Source organism: Zootoca vivipara, chromosome 10, assembly GCF_963506605.1.
Source record: "Zootoca vivipara chromosome 10, rZooViv1.1, whole genome shotgun sequence".
NCBI lineage: Eukaryota > Metazoa > Chordata > Lepidosauria > Squamata > Lacertidae > Zootoca > Zootoca vivipara.
This window is the reverse complement of record NC_083285.1, coordinates 61,128,507-61,145,547: the sequence shown is the minus strand read 5'-3', so window position 1 is coordinate 61,145,547 and position 17,041 is coordinate 61,128,507. Positions and strand designations below refer to the sequence as shown.

Here is a 17,041-nt window from a genome sequence, read left to right as displayed (position 1 = left end):
GGTACCCCTCCAGCGGGAAGGTAAACGGCGTTTCCGTGTGCTGCTCTGGTTCGCCAGAAGTGGCTTTGTCATGCTGGCCACATGACCTGGAAGCTGTACACTGACTCCCGCAGCCAATAACGCAAGATGAGCGCCGCAACCCCAGAGTCGGTCATGACTGGACCTAATGGTTAGGGGTCACTTTACCTTTACCTTTTACCCCGCCCATCTGGCTGGGTTTCCCCAGCCACTCTGGGCGGCTTCCAACAAAATATTAAAATACAATGGTCTGTTAAACATTAAAAGCTTCTGTAAACAGGGCTGCCTTCAGATGTCTTCTAAAAGTCTGGTAGTTGTTGTTCCCTTTGACATCTGGTGGGAGGGCGTTCCACAGGGTGGGTGCCACTACCTAGAAGGCCCTCTGCCTGGTTCTCTGTAACTTTAGCTTCTTGCAGCGAGGGAACCGCCAGAAGGCCCTCGGCACTGGACCTCAGTGTCCGGGCAGAATGATGGGGGGTGCTTGGCAGTAAAACATTAAGAGCTTGGCAGTAAAGCATTAGCAGAAGGGTTAGGGGTACACATACGGTACATCAATAGAGGAAAGATGCTATGGAAGCAGACAATCATATAACATAAACAAAATGAAATGAAAGGAGCCAGCAATTACATAAGCCTGCAGTGATGCCATGCGCTGAGCTTGGCAGTAAACGCAGTTGCGTCAGGAGCTGTAATTTACCTTGCAACCATTAATAGCTGAACTATTAGTTGATGAGAGTTTGCCTGACCTGCGCTGCAGGGTTAATCTTTTGCATTTGAATGGCACATTTTTTTCCACTAGATAACCATCTCGCTTTCATTAATAATTTTCTCAGGTCCCTCTTTCTCTTCTTGGGATCAGTCATAAAGTAGAAAGTGAATAGTCTTTTGTAAATATGGAAGGCTTGATAGTTGTTGCAGAAGACATATCAAGAAGACTTATGTCTGGGACATAAGTGTATTTACTTGGAAGTAAGTTCTCTTTAAATGTCTGCTGCAAATTCCTGGTTAGATATGCTGAATGTCCTCCGAAGTTGGGGGGGGGGGGAGAAAGCTTTCATGTCAATATAGGGACAAGGTTCAAAATGATTCAGATAAAATGAACTCTGCATGAACATTGGACACACCCATCAATCCAGCCTTGAGCCCTTATAAAATGCATGTACAGGTTAATCTGGTCTGGGTCATGCCCCGAATTTCAGCTCCTGAAAGTTATTTGGAGATTCTGAGGTTGCATACATTCCTGTGTTATGTATGGAAAGGGATACAATTGCTCAATAAGCTCATTTCTCTCTTTTCACTCCAGTCCTAGAATCCTAGAAATCCATAGTTGGAAGGGATCACACAAGGGTCATGTAGCCTAACCCCCTGGAATGCAGGGATCTTTTTGCTCGACATGGGGCTCAAACCCACAGCCCTGAAATTAAAAGTCTCATGCTCTACCGACTGAGCTATCCAAAAACTGCAAGGGGATCGCTAAGTGATGGTCTTATTATTTTATCTGAAGCAGTTTTTTTTTTACTGATTCGCCACAAAAAGACAGCTGACAGCCTTGCAATGTTAAAGACAGGACACAAAGGGAAAAGGAGTTGTAGGGAGGAGGAGGTGCTGGGAGTTGGTAAACTCAGGCAACTCAGTCTTAGTTGTGGGGTTTTGGAATGACCCACTGGAAAAAGTATTTGGGTGGGAAAAGGAAGAGCTGAAAGTTGCTGGTCTCTCAGCTGAGGTCCTGTAGTTCTTTCTTGGTGGAATGGCTGCCATATTATGACAGTCATGAGAGGAGACTGATGAGTGCTGATCTTTCAGCTGAGCCAATGGAGAGGCTGCTGTGCAGTCCCATTTTCTCCTTTGCAGTCATAACCTTCTGTTATGATTAATGAAACTGATCAGGGCAACTCTGCCACAAATGAATAAGACGTAAGGAAGATTTACGTGTTGCATTCAATCCATTTATTTGTTTTAGAGCATTTGTACCCTGCTATTCAGCCTGAAAGCCTCCCAAGAGTGGCTTACACACACACACACACACACACACACACACACACACACACACAAGTCCCTACCCGCAGGCTTACAATCTTTTTAAAAAATAACACACAAGGAAAAAGGGACAGGGAGGGAAGAGGAAATATCAAACCTTGGACACCAATTTCTAAACAGTTGTTCCTGCAATGACCATCTGGCATAGTGGGCTTTTAGCAAAGTTGGTGGAATGAGCCCTTCTTGAGCTGTGCCCATAAATATTATTCACATAACATTCAAGTATATGCAATCATTGGAACGACAGTTATTCACATGTTCAAGTGTAAAGCCTGTGCATACCAGTTGAGCTGCAATGTTCTCATGTGCGGTAATTTTCCACAGCAGGAGTACGATCTGTAAACGCTGCGGCTGCGAACACCATAGCTGAGCTGTGCAAATCTACAAAGGGATCTTCCTACGTCACACTCAATGAGCGTCTAATCTGTGTACACAAATGTCTGAGCGTCAGACATGCCCCCCCCCCGCCTAGTCCCTTTGCTAGGGGTGTTGCTAGGTCCTTAAAGGACTTGGAGGAGCACGGTCCCTTCCAACTCTGTAATTCTGTCATTTTTGGCAAAAAAAAAGAAAAGAAAAGAAAAGGGAGTAATCGGAGAGAAAACCTGTCTGAGAAAAATGCACGCATATCTTGGACCATATAACTGAATGGGAGGGAGGTTTGGGTGCGGGGGTGGGTGGGAAGAGAAGGGCGGAGGCGCGAGCATTCCATTGACAGCGAAGGCGCGAGCCTTCCATTGACAGGGGACCGCCCCCCGCGCGCTAGAGGAGCAGCCCCGCCCACACCAGTCTCTCCCAGCATGCCCCGCGGCGAGAGAACCTCGGCGGAGAAGTCTGCGAAGTGTGTCTGTGTGTGTGTGTGTTCGCGTGAAAACGAAGAAGAGCATTGTGGGGGAGAAAAGCGAGGGCGGGGCCTACAATAAAACCTGCATCTATAAATAGGCTGGTGGGGTGGGGAGGGCGGAGCTTCCTCTTCCCAATCCGAGGAAACGGGGAAAGGGGAGTGGAGAAGGAGAGCGAGAGGAGAAAGAAAGGTGAGCCAGCCAATCGCGGGCCGCCTCTTTGGCTGCCTCCTTTGCCTCCCTCCGCCAGTTGGTCTCGCGCCGCTCAGTTGCCGGCTGCTCCCGCTCGCGTGACGACGGCGACGACGCTGCTGCCGCCGCTCCTCCTCGCCCTGCTACCGAGGCTCCCCAGCCGCCTGCGCTCGCCGACCGCCACCGCCACCGCCGCCTCCATGGCCAACTACATCCACGTGCCGCCGGGCTCGCCCGAGGTGCCCAAGCTGGACGTTGTCGTGAGCGAGAGGGACCCCGCTTCGGGGGCGGGAGGCGGTGGCGGAGAAGGAGGAGGAGGCGGGCCCGGCTACCGCCGCGGGGCCCTCCGTCTCCTCAGCCAACTGAGGCCCGCTTGGAAGCCCGAGGAGGTGACGCTGAAGGTAACCGCTGAGGCGAAGCGGCGGAGGGTGGGTGTGAGGGGGGGGAGAGAGAGAGAAGCAGGAGGAGGCAGGTTGTGGGGAGGGGGAGAGATGGCGGGCAGCCATTGTGGCGAGGCGAGGCGAGGGAGGAGTAGGAGCGGCGGCGGCGGCGGCTCTGTCTCTCTTTCTCTCTCTCTCCTCAGCGCTACCCTCTTGAGGGGGAGATTGAGAGAGGAGGAGGAGGAGAGAGAGAGCGGCTTGGGCAGCCTTGGCTTCCATTCCGCTCGCGCAGCCCGGAGGAGGAGGAGCAGCAGCAGGCAGGTTGGGCGTGCGAGCTGTGCCTGTGCGGTTCTAACTCGTACGGACTACACGGAGGCGCGCGCTCACACACGCACTTTTCTGTGCAAGGCGTACGAGTCGGAACCCGAGCCGTGTTCTAATTATAGAGTTCGGGGTGGGGGTGGGGTGCGTGCTCGTATGGCGTGATACGCCTGTTTGTGAGAGGAGAGGGCGCTTATAGTCTAGTAACAGCTCTGATGATACACGATGGAGAGGGGTGTGTGTGACATGCCTGTGTGTAATGTATGTATGTGATACATGTGTGTGTGCGCGTGTTACACGCATATTAAATACAAGTGTGTGTATTATGCTTGCATGTAATATATATGTGCATACATGATATGCCTGGGTTTAATACATGTGTGTGTGTAATACACTTGTGTGTAATACATATATGTGTTTATGTGACATGGCAGTATGTAATATACGTGTGTGTGTGTGAGAGAGAGAGAAGACCTGTAGGTATGTTTGAGCTTTTATTCCAGCAATGTAGCTCAAAGGATGCAGAATAGTGATACACATGTGATACACGTTCGTATCTGAGCTTGTACTCTAGTAATATAGCCTGAAGGATATAGGGCAGGGAGTTTTGTGTGTGTGTGTGTGTGTGTTGGTGAGCTTGTATTCTTGTAGCATAGCCTGAAGTCTTGTGTACTTGTGGGTGTGTATACCATGCATATATACCGTAGAAAGGGAGAATAAGCTTTCCCTGCTCACCTTTCCTTTAAAGAAACCTCACCTCTTGCTTCTCTTTCCACAGGGCTCATCTCTTCTCTCTTTTGCTTCCCCCCTCCCAACCCTGTTTCCTGAGGTTATGATTCCTTTAAAATGGGATCCACCCTGAACTGATTTGCGCAAAAATTACGCATAAAACATGCTAGTTTGCAGGAAGGGGGAAATGGAACAAGAGAGATGCAGGGGTGGGGGGGTAGGGTTGGGATGGGTTCCTTAGTACAAGTTGCTCTTCCCAAAATTGCCATGCAGGCTTTTGCTCTGTATAGCTTGAGAGACAAAGGGGTTGCCATGTAGCAAGCACACAACATCCATACAAATCTCAATTGAGGAAGTTAGCATTCTTTTCTCTCCTTGTCTTTCCAGAAAAACCATCAGAAAAAACTTGAATTTCTCTGTCAAGTTTTAGCCCAAAGGAATGCTGGGAGGACAATATGTTCCTCCACCCTTTCCCCAATGTGCTTTTTTTGTAGAGGGATTTAAGCATTACAATAATAAAGCAGCAGGAGTTCAGTGAATACTATTCTGTCTTTTCTTTCAGAGAGCATATTGTAGTTACAGTATTCACCTTTTCCCTAAACAACATTGTCCCTGTCAAATCTTTCTCACTCTACTGAATAATTAAGCATGGGGCAGCTTTAGGCTATCACTTTCACCTCAAGGAAAGGTGTTAATGAACTGTTGCATTGATGCAGCACATAGGAAATAAAGGCTAGATCCTAAACATGAAGGAGAGCATGAATAAAGTGGCATAAGCTTGCATACAACTAAGTTACACTAAGACCCACTGAAATTAATGAACCTAAGTTAGTCCCTTCCTTTCAATGGGTTTTCTCCATGTATATAGATATACCGTAACCCCTTGTCTTCCTTTCTTGTCTGTCTCTCTTTCAAGCCTTTTTAGGGGCAACTTCACCCTTCTAACCATTTTCTGCTTAAAAATGGGTGTTTACCCAATCTCAAAGAGGTTTTGCATTGTAGTAATAAACTTACCGGTAGCCTGTTAAGTTGATAAATTGAAATATGTGTTAAATAGCTTTATTTTGCACTTTGTGGTGTATAGTTGCATTGTTTTAAAGTTTGGGAGGGGAAGGGGTACAAACAGAATATTGCTGATATAAAACATTATACAAATATACCTTCTGTTGGATAGCCAGAAAACTTTTTGGAGTTCCTTACTGCAAGAGATTTGTAGAGAAATTTGTAGTAATAGCTTTTTAAAAATCTGCCATGAATCTCTTGGATCAGGTAGGTTATAGACAAACAGATCTGACAGTATGGAGGGTCTTGGATCCTTAGTTGGTATTAATATTGGGACAGTTTGTGGTCTTCATAAAAGTTGCTTTGTAGCTGTTATTTAAAAATTTCAACATTTGACTGGATTATCTTCCTGACATGGGTGTTGCAGAGTTTATTCGGCTTTTTGAGTATTCACATTTAATGTGGTTTAAATGTTTTTTATTGGAATGCTTATGAAAATACAAAATAGCATGTACTGCTCAAAAGTTAAGTTGCTGAGACTTGTTTACACTAAAATTTAGCAACTCAAAGAACTCCATGACTTGCTGATGACAACTAATCTATTAAATTTAAATTAATCTATTAATCTAAAACCTTTTATTTTGGGATTTCACTTCTTTTACACTTAGCCTATCAGGGTCACTCCAGTCTGATGTCACTACAGGCACACACGCCCTATTACACATAAGTGACTTGTGCACAATCGCATATATGCATGGTGCCGGGAAATACATAAATAAATACTGTAGGTAGATTCAAACCAGGAAATAGCAGGAGAGAGCTGGAAAATCCTTGTTGTTTGCAAGGAGACCTTTCCTGGCCTCTGAAGAGGACTTCAGTGAGGGCAGAGGAAGCCCAAGAGAGACCAAAGAGACTTTGTTCAGGCTGTTCTGCTTCCCCACCAGGGAACTGATTTGTAGGGCAGCACAGCAGCAGCCTCCCGCCAGCCCCAGAGCTTCAACTCTTGTTGAAGAGGGAGATGTGTGGAGAGAAAGCTGGAGAGCAGGAGAAAGGGGCATTTAGAGGCTTTTTAGAGGGTGCTGTTACTTACATGGTATTTGTTTATGTGCACGGGGACCCCGGAACATAACCCCCGCATAAGGGGGGGACGACGCCTGTACTAAAGCCTTTTAGCTTGGGATTTCCTTTGACCTGCGTGGCCAGTGTGGTGAATTCCATTAAAATTGGATTATTTTTGTTTCAATTTATTTACTTAAATATTATAAATACTCCCTCTCTATATGTTGAAGGAGGTAGTGCAGTATTCAAATAAATAAGATCAACACTAAGCATGTACAATATCAGTACAATACATAATCATCCCAGATAAACTGTTCTAAAAGAACATATTTGTTATTTTTACTCTCCCCTTTGTCTACAAATCAGTGATATTTATTCTCACATGATTTCTAGGGATAATCACCTAAAAATATTAATTACAATATTGTATTTGCAGTTTACATTATTACAAATTAACTTATGAAATAGAATTTTTTCCATTTGAAAACAAATCATTAAAAATTCTGCCCCACATCACTGACGGAGTATATATTATAATTATTATTATATCATTTATATACTCCATCTTTTTCCCTGGTGGGACTCAAGACAGTTTACAGATAAAAATTAGAACTTCTAAAAACATAGAAAGCAATAATTATAAACAATTAAATACATATATAAACTTTATTAAAAAAACACATAGCAATGATTATAATAAAAATAGCATGGCAGTAGTCATTTCATTAAAAGCTGTCAGTTCCCAAAAGCCTGTTGAGTCGTCACCTAGCTTCTCAAGGAGAGAGTTCCAAAGCCTGGGAGAAGCCACCGAGAAGGCCCTCTCTCCCTCATCCCTACTAAGCATGCCTGTGAGGGTGGTCTCACTAGAAAGAGTAAATAGTGGTTAAACAGCTTAAATTACAGTGGTACCTCGGTTAAAGAACAGTCCTTTTTACAAACGATTCATGAACTCCGCAAAACCGGAAGTAGTGTCGCAGTTTGCGAACTTTACCTTGGTCTAAGAACGGAATCCGAACAGTGGAAGGGCACCGGCGGCGGGAGGCCTCAATAGGGAAAGCGCGCTTCGGTTTAAGAATGGTTTCGGTTTAAGAACAGACTTCTGGAACGGATTAAGTTTGTAAACAGAGATTCCGCAGTATTAGTTTTGGCCTAGAGGCTATGTTTATAGCTTTTATTATTAGGTAAGATTCAAATAGAATATTCTAGAACAGGAATGTACACACACTCTCTGGGAATCAATACGGTAATTATAATATTTCTATACAGCCCTTCATCTGAGAATCACAGGGTGGTTTGCAATATAAAATCACCATTAGGATGCATGTCTTTAGCTGTAACATTGTTTGACATGGATTATACTTGACTGGAGGTAGTTGCCCAATTCAGGTGTAGTAGCAAGCTGTTAGAGAAAATTAGACATGAAGGAGGCAATCCACAGTGAGGGGAAAAGTATAGGATAGGGTGCATGAGTCCATGGCACATTCTCAATCTTCAAATCATGATCTGAATAATTGTCCTCATCCACACATTACAGTAAGCCATAGGTGTTTTTTTTAAAAAGCTGGTGTGCATTGTTCAAATTGGGTCCTCCGTTACTAAGAGGAAACAAACCACAGTGCTGGCTTAGTTTTGCATGAGAAACGAGTGCTTGTGCTTCAGAAAGTTGAGTACAAATACTGCTCAGTCACCGTGAGGCATAGTTTGTGACCGTGGCATTCCACAATGCATGAGTCAGTCTGTTTGAATTGAGCCATAGTGAATTAAATGTATTTATTCAGTTTAGGTGTTCTAGGCATCCAGGATGGACGACTAGCCTTGGAGAAATGGAGCAGTTCATGACTACTGCCAGACCACTTGATTTCTATATTGGTCATGCCTGAAGAAGCACTGCCTCCTGCATAACCAGCTTAAAAAGGGTAGTGGCCAGTTGACTTCTGTGCTGCCAGAAAACAAGAGGCTTTGCTTTCTCTAGCAAGGAAGCCAAGCAGGATGGTGAATGAGGGACAGTGCAGTCCTTCTCCCTCGCGGCAACTATTATAGGAGCCAAGTGAGCTGGCAGAGGAGGTACAGAGCAATCCATTCCTTCTCTACCATCCAGTTCAGTTACTGGAATAGAATTCTGTGTAGTCACCTTGGAATTTGTAGTTACCGTGTATCTTGTGATTTAATACAAGGCTGCAATAAATGGATTTGTTTCAGATATAAATTCCTGAAATAGGTAGCTTTCTGTCTGATACCTTTACGCAGTACAAATTTGCATTCTCAAACAGGTTGTCCTCATTCACAGTTTAAATATGTATTTTGAGTATGTACTTGGAAATGAGTGATTTTGCACTTAATTTTACAAGCAGTGTTAGTTGGCACCATCCCTGATGAATTAGTTAAATAGGGTTCACATTGCTATTTTCAGTGAGGACTGCTGCTCTTCATTGTGCGTGTTGAGAAGAAGGCAATAAATAGTAATTATCTCATTTTTCTTAGTGTTGCGTGAGGGAGAATGAGTATTGTGTTGCCTTTTTGAAAAGGATGCTTTAGCCAACTGTTTCTGTTAAAGAAGTTGGAAATACTGTAGTTACTTGGAGCTCTGGTCTATCTTTCTCCTAGAAGTTTGGAACTTCTGCTGAACAAACATGATGGCTAGTGCCCATGGTTGTGAGCTGTTTCGAAGAACACACCCATCGATCATATGTGAAATATCCTTGTAAGCAATTACAGTGGTACTTCGACTTACAAAGACGATCCGTTCTGCAGCCGTCTTTGTAAGTCGAGGTTTTCGGATGTCAAAGCGACGCTACAGCGCATGCGCAGAACGAGCGCGCAGCGAAAGGACTTCCGGGGGTTGTCGACTTCAGAACTCGAAACCTTCGGAAGTCGAAGCGTTCAGATGTCGAGGTATGACTGTACTGAGAAAATCATAGAATTGTAGTGGTGGAAGGGACCCCAAGGACCAACTAGTCCAAACCCCCTGCAATACAAGAATCTCAGCCAGATCATGCCTGACAGATGGCCATTCAACCTCTGCTTGAAAACCTCCAAGGAAGGAGAGTCCAGCACCCCTTGTGGGAGTCTTCCACTGCCAAAAAAAGCTCTTTCTGATGTTTCATCATAAGGCTTGGTTTCCAGACCCTGTATCACCTTGGCCACTCTCCTCTGCACACATTCCAGCTTGTCAATATCCTTTTTAATTTGTGCTGCCCATAACTGGACACAATATTCTGGTGGGGTCTGACCAAGGCAGATTAGAGCTACAGTGGTACCTCTGTTTATGTACACAATTGGTTCCGTAAGACTGTTCAAAAACTGAAGCGTTCATAAACTGAAGCAAACTTTCCCATTGAAAGTAATGGAAAGTGGATTAATCCATTCCAGACGGGTCCACGGAGTACTCAACCTGAAGCGTACTTAACCCGAAGCATGGGTGTAATTGGTTCCGGAAGTCAGTTCATAAACTGAACCGTTCATAAACTGAAGCGAACTTTCCCATTGAAAGTAATGGAAAGTGAATTAATCCGTTCCAGATGGGTCCGCGGCGTTCGTAAACCGAAAATTCATAAACCTAGGTGTTCATAAACCAAGGTTCCCTTATTACTTTTGAATAATGCTTTGTTACTTGTGAATAAGCATTAACTGTAAGATTAGTACAGCCTGGACAACTGAGGGAAGACTAGTTCACTCAAAACCAGGCCATGGAAGTTGAGTGTTTTTTGCATGAGGGACCCAGGTGGCGCTGTGGTTAAACCACTGAGCCTAGGGCTTGCTGATCAGAAGGTTGGCGGTTCGAATCCCTGCGACGGGGTGAGCTCCCGTTGCTTGGTCCCAGCTCCTGCCAACCTAGCAGTTCGAAAGCACGTCAAAATGCAAGTAGATAAATAGGAACCGCTACAGCGGGAAGGTAAACGGCGTTTCCATGTGCTGCTCTGGTTTGCCAGAAGCGGCTTTGTCATGCTGGCCACATGACCTGGAAGCTATACGCCGGCTCCCTCGGCCAATAATGCGAGATGAGCGCGCAACCCCAGAGTCGGTCACGACTGGACCTAATGGTCAGGGGTCCCTTTACCTTTACCTTACTATTCTGGGTAGGTCTTTTATTGTAATATCAAAGTGCCAACAAATTCTAGTAATACGAATGTGAAAGTGGAGAGGGAAACAGCACTTCCTCCGGTTGTATTGTTTTATATCTTTTAGTGAACCATGTCTCTACCCTGTGGAATTTTCAGAAATGGATATTCCTAAACTAAAAAGCAAGTTAGCTGAAGGTAGAGGGGTTTTTTGTACTTAGCAGCAACTTTATATTGCAGCTTCAAGTTTCACTTAGCCAGTGTACCAATCACTATTTTGAATTTATGTTACGCTTTGGCATTCACCTTTTAAAAGTCTTACCATTATCAACTCAGTGGATTATCTTTAATTACAGCCTTTGTCATTCGTTACAGTTTAGAACAGACCTTGACCTATTACAGTCATACCTCGGTTTAAGTACGCTTCGGTTTGAGTACTTTCAGTTTTAGTACTCCATGGACCCGTCTGGAACGAATTAATCCACATTCCATTACTTTCAATGGGAAAGTTCGCTTCAGGTTAAGTACAGACTTCCCGAACGAATTACACTCATACTTCGGGTTAAGTACGCTTCCGGTTGAGTACTCCGCGGACCTGTCTGGAACGGATTAATGCACTTTCCATTACTTTCAATGGGAAAGTTCGCTTCAGGTTAAGTACAGACTTCCGGAACCAATTGTGTACTTAAACCGAGGTACCTCTGTACCACATTCCTTTTTTCTAAAGCTATTGTCCTACACACACACTCACCTCAGTGGTACTTAACTTTTGAATAGACCTGTATAGGTCTGTAAACTATTTTAAATTGTTCTTAATATTGTTTTTTTAAAAAACTGCTGTAACCTACTCTGGGACCTTAGGGTGAAGAACAGTAAAATAATCGTTTTCATTTGACTTCCTTTATCCACATTTAACTGAAGAAGTATTAGAGACTACTGTTGGATATGTGTGTGTGAGAGAGAGAAAGAGAGACAGACAGACATGCATAGGTGTTTTGCCTGTTTGGGGTGTGTGGTCTGACGATCACGAGCATTTCTTGTGTGATATGGGTATTTTGTGGTGTACTAAATAGGTTTTTGAATGTGTCCCTGAGTTCAAAAAGGTTGGGTGCCTCTACGATGCACACTCAAACTAGATGTGGTCACATGACTTCCTGGCTTGCGTGACTATTACCCAGCTACTTTTTAAACATAGAGCTCAATTCCAGAACCTGGAGTTACGGACAAATCTTTCATGTAGTTCTATGGTTTGGGATCTATTCTCCAGTGATCTGACACTATTTTTGAAATTTCCGTTACTAAGATTCTTTTCTTGTGCTTGTCAACTATGGTCTTGTTCTGTTCACTTGCTCCTTAGTATGTAGTTCTTGTCAAATTATCTGGCTTCTTGCTGTGTTTCCATGAGAGCTGATACTCGTTTTTTCACACCAGAAGTTTTTAGCAGCACAAGTTTCTACTATGGCACTGACAATTCAGTTACTTCTACTTGCATAACTCTTAACCATAACCTTTTATGATGTAAAAATAAGACATTTCTCCTTTCCATTTTGAAAATACAGGTACTACTAATAAAAGAGATTATTACTAGAATGTTAATAGAATACTTGAATTGGTAAATAGTTCAGTTACATTTATTTTATGACATTATGCAACAGCTATTTTGTAATCTAGATTAGAATCATTTGGTCATGTGGCATAATGTATGAGGCATGGAGCAACTACGATCCTATAACCAAAAGCTATAGCACTCTGTTTCTGGATTGTTATATAATTTGGTTTGCATGGGTCTGGGTGCTAGAGAGAGTAATTTAGATCTAGATTTTGCTGTTTTGCTTTTAAACAGAATTGTTTGCACATGGACAGACTGAAGAGAAACTGATGACTTAAAAGAATGACCCTTTAGCTTCAGCAATTAAAGTATTTGGATGAGTATGAAATTTATAGAGATGAGATTCTAATCCTCTTTCAAAGTATTGCTGCTGGTTGTCTTTTAAGAGTACAGTGGTGCCTCGCTTAACGAATGCCCTGCTTAACGAAATTTCCGCTTAACGAAAGGTTTTTTCTAGCGGAGGTTGCCTCGCTAGACGAATGCGTTTTACGAAAAATTCGTCTAGCGAATCGCGGTTTCCCATAGGAATGCATTGAAATTCAATTAATGTGTTCCTATGGGCAAAAAAAAAAATTCAATGCATTCCTATGGGATTTGCTAGACGAATTTTTCGTTATAAGAAAAGCCCTGTGGAACGAATTAAATTCGTCTAGCGAGGCACCACTGTATTACAAGTCCATGTAGAAATACCGATTAATCAAACCCCATCAATGTTTTAAGTGCTTTTGTAGTTATATCCTTACAATAACCCTGTGGGCTGGCCAGGAGAGACTGGTTGATGGTCATAATAATGAATGTTACAGCAGAGAACTGAATTCTGATCCAGGTAACCCTGTGTGCTATAGCTACCAATAAAACAGGTGAGAGAACACACACCTGTATTTTAATTTGGATGAAGTACTGCTTGTGTCATAGGCGTAATTTTTGTGAGTGGACTTGAAATTGGCTTGATTTGTTGGACAGATTTAGTATTTGCACAGTGTAGACAGAACTGCAGTTTGAGGTTTTGTAACTTGGTTGTACAGTTGTACAGTGAATCACTAATCACTATTCTTCCCTCCCCACCTTGGTTTTCCATGTCCTAGGCATCTGTTTTGTGGAATACCTTTGTTAGCAGCAGTCAGCCAAGCCTGAAGTTCATGTACAGTACAGTACTTAAAATATTTTCTGAGAAGGCAATACTGTAGAAGATTGCTGAGTATATTCAACAAAGTCCCACAGTGACCTCCAGTGTCTAAAATATGCAACTGCAGGAAAGAAAACATTAACATAAGTACAGTAATGGGGCAGGGTGCACAAGGGCTATTTGACCCACAAAGTGGGTGTGGGTGTGGCCGACTGTATGGTCCAAGAGCTACTTTTGCAAGTATGGATTTGATTGTCAGCCTACCCAATCTTCACCTTCTCAGGCCCTCACCCAACTCACTTCTATCAGCTCACTTCATTTTCTACCTCCTTGTGCCTTCCCAGAGTGGGCTGCAGTGTTGAGAGCTGGATGGAAGCCAGCTTCCCACCCATGCATTAGAGTACTTTATTTTTGATACCATGCTGTCAAACAAGACTTTTCAACCTTGCACCCCACTGACTTTGCACTGTCTTGTTCAGGTGTTTCACACAAAATGGCCGTTGTGGTTGAGTGAGTAGCATGGATTTGGACTGAGGAGACCAGGGTACAAATAGACATCACTGGATTACTGGGAGGATAAAATTGGGTACCGCTATATATACAGTAGCACCGTGACATGCTCAAAGGATGGGTCCTTGCCCTGATGACCTCATAGTGTAAATTTATGGAGGTGAGGGATAAGGGTCACCAAGGTTAAATGTGTGCATTTGTAGTTAGCCTTTATTTCATTTGTGGATGGGGATTTAAACATTTATGGACAGTCTTAGGTTTGAGGAAATTCTGGGAGGAAGTTAAAGACACAGGCAGCAAGCAAGAAAAAGTAGTTTTAGGACCATTTCAAATGGCTGAAAGTGGTAGAGCTTAGAAAGTGAAGACTGCATTTTGCAGTTTCCCATAAGTGGCTGTTGGACCCTCTTTCCTCTTACGTAATGAATTTTTTTTCAATTTCAAGATATCTGCTAGTTTTGGATACAGTACACAGTAGGGGTGGGGAGCATGCAAGAAATATTTAGGGTGGAAGGGACTAGCACAGGGGTAGGCAACCTAAGGCCCGTGGGCCAGATGCGGCCCAATCGCCTTCTCAATCCGGCCCGCGGATGTTCCAGGAATCAGCATGTTTTTACATGAGTAGAATGTGTCCTTTTATTTAAAATGCATCTCTGGGTTATTTGTGGGACATAGGAATTTGTTCAATTCTCCCCCCCCCCAAAAAAATATAGTCCGGCCAACCACATGGTCTGAGGGACGGTGGACCAGCCCACAACTGAAAAAGGTTGCTGACCCCTGGACTACCGTGTTTCCCCTTTTTTAAGTCACCGTCTTATAACTTTTTTTCCTCAAAAAAAACCACGGTGGCTTATTTTCAGGTGGTGTCTTATTTTTTTTATTACGACATAAGTACCGGTATTGTAAAGCAATCTACAGTACATTTATCCAGGGCTGTCTTAAGGGTGCTGCCGGCGGGGCTGGAGCTGTTGCTCGGAGGTGCAGTGTCCAGCCTCGCCTCTTCCTTGGTGCCCTCCAGAACTGCGCCTATCACTATATCTTATTGCCAAGTCTTGCGGGGGGGCGGCGCGGAAGTGGCACCACCCGCTTGGCCACCTCCTGTGATGCCAGAATGTTCCCAATCAGAGGGGAGGCAAAGCGTGGTGTCCAAAAGCCCCCCACCCACCCAAGAGCTGGGTCTCTGAAGGTTTGTAAGTCCTACACACCAGATCCTCCTCCAGGAGAAAGGGAGAGAGAGAGAGATTATTCAGAGCCCACCAGAGCCACTCCTCCTCCAGATTTGCAGTGGGTCTGTTGGCAAAACGAAACGGGGAGGGGATGTCAGTTTTTTTAAAAAGCCAGAAGGTGAAGCCATTCTGAACCACCCTATGGCCATAGAACATCTGTAAGCAGCATTGCCCAGGAAGATACCATTACCTTCCCCATTGGGCAAATGTACACCCAACTGGAGCCACTTTATGCTTCCAAAAGCATGAGAGAGAGAGAGAGAGAGAGAGAGAGAGAGAGAGAGAGAGAGAGAGATGAGATGTGCACACGGTGGGGGGGGGGAGAGACGCGCGCGCAAACACACACACAGAGAGAGAGACGCGCACGCACACAGAGAGACAGAGAGAGACGCAAGGGGAGAGAGAGACGTGCGTGCGCACAGAGACGGAGAGACAGAGAGAGACGCAAGGGGAGAGAGAGACGTGCGCGCGCACAGAGACGGACGTGCGCACACACACACACACAGAGTGCGGCGCTGCTTTGCGCTTTGTCGGAAGCGGCGGTGGCTGCAGCGTTGACAAAGCACGAAGCAGCACCGCACTTAGGGGAAGATGCCCAGGGAGGGGTCTGCGGGGCCGAGGCAATGTGTGAAAGGGAGGGATGGCGAGGAGGAAGCGGGGAGTGAACCGATTGGGGCTTTAACACGCACGCACGCGCAAAAGGGAGGCTCGGAATGTGGAGATCGTTTCTCTTAAAGTGCCGCAAGTAACGAGCCTCTCTCTCTTTCCTCCTGCCGCTCGTGCCCTTGGTGCTCCATGCGGCGCTGCTTCGCGCTTTGTTAGCGCTGCAGTCGCCGCCGCTTCCGGGTGCCGACCTGACCCGGCAGGCTTCCTCCTCCTGCCGCAGCCGGCATTGCAGGAGCTGGGTCCTGCTGGCTTGTGCCCTCGGTGCTCCGTGCGGCTGTTGCACGCTTTATCGGCTGCTGCGCAGCCGCTTCCAGGCACTGACCCGACCGGGCAGGCTTCCACCTCCTGTAGCGGCCGCCGTGCTGGGTCCCACTAGCTGGCTGGGGCACTTGGTGGTCTTGCTCCGCGTGGCACTGAAGTATGGCTTATTTTCAGGGTATGCCTTATATGTCTCAAATGCTTAAAAACCCTGCCCTGGCTTACTTTTTGACTATGTATTAAAAAAGGGGAAACACGGTAGCACAACTGTAGTCTTCACAAGATAGGGCTCATCAAAATTGTTAGTAATACATTTTGCAGGCAGTGTTAATGTAGCATCTGTTTAAACATTGATAAAGATTAAAGTTACCCCTTGCTTGGAACTGGCAGTACTACTCTGTTAACTTGACCTCCCTGGCTCATAGATATTGGAGCAAGAAAAATGGCACTTGAATGAGTCAGAATTGACTGCATTAACTTAGATTATTTCTATGCATGTAGAATTCCTTACTGTATGTCATTAGTCACATTAGTAATTCAGCAATTCATATCATTTTTGTATTCCATGTTGCTCATTTTAATTTCTGGTCTGTGTAAGGGCATACATTCCAAATAAATATGCAATATAGCTTAAAATCATTATCTTAATGTCTATTATTAGTCTGCCTCTGCTGTTAACTTTATGAGCAGGACTTTTCATGTGTTTCATTCTGTAATTCATAGTGTCTTCAGCAACTTCTTCAGGCAGTGTCATGCCCTGGTAAACATGCCATTATATTAGCAATACAGTTTTTGCATTGGAATATATTATTTTATTCTAGGAAATACTGTGTCATGCTTGAATATTGAGCCCTTTTTTGTGTAAAATATTTTGTATCCTGGGCCCTATACTGTAACTAACATGACAGTATAGTTCAAGAGATCACAGAAACCTAAACAGCTGTGTGTAAACATCAATCCATCAGTGAGAAACTATACAAAAACATGCATCAATAAAGCTGTTTCCAATTTCAT

The 17,041-nt window shown here is 44.4% G+C and overlaps 1 protein-coding gene across 1 annotated transcript in view; it reads left to right on the top strand.

Annotated features, from left to right (window-relative positions):
* Positions 1-3,040: 3,040 nt before the first annotated feature.
* Positions 3,041-17,041, top strand: part of ETNK1 (ethanolamine kinase 1) — a 37,125-nt gene continuing 23,124 nt past the window's right edge. Inside the window, exon 1 of the mRNA XM_035126685.2 lies at positions 3,041-3,487. Within this exon, the coding sequence (XP_034982576.1) occupies positions 3,287-3,487 (201 nt within the window). The 5' untranslated portion in view covers positions 3,041-3,286. The remainder of the gene's footprint in view (positions 3,488-17,041) is intronic.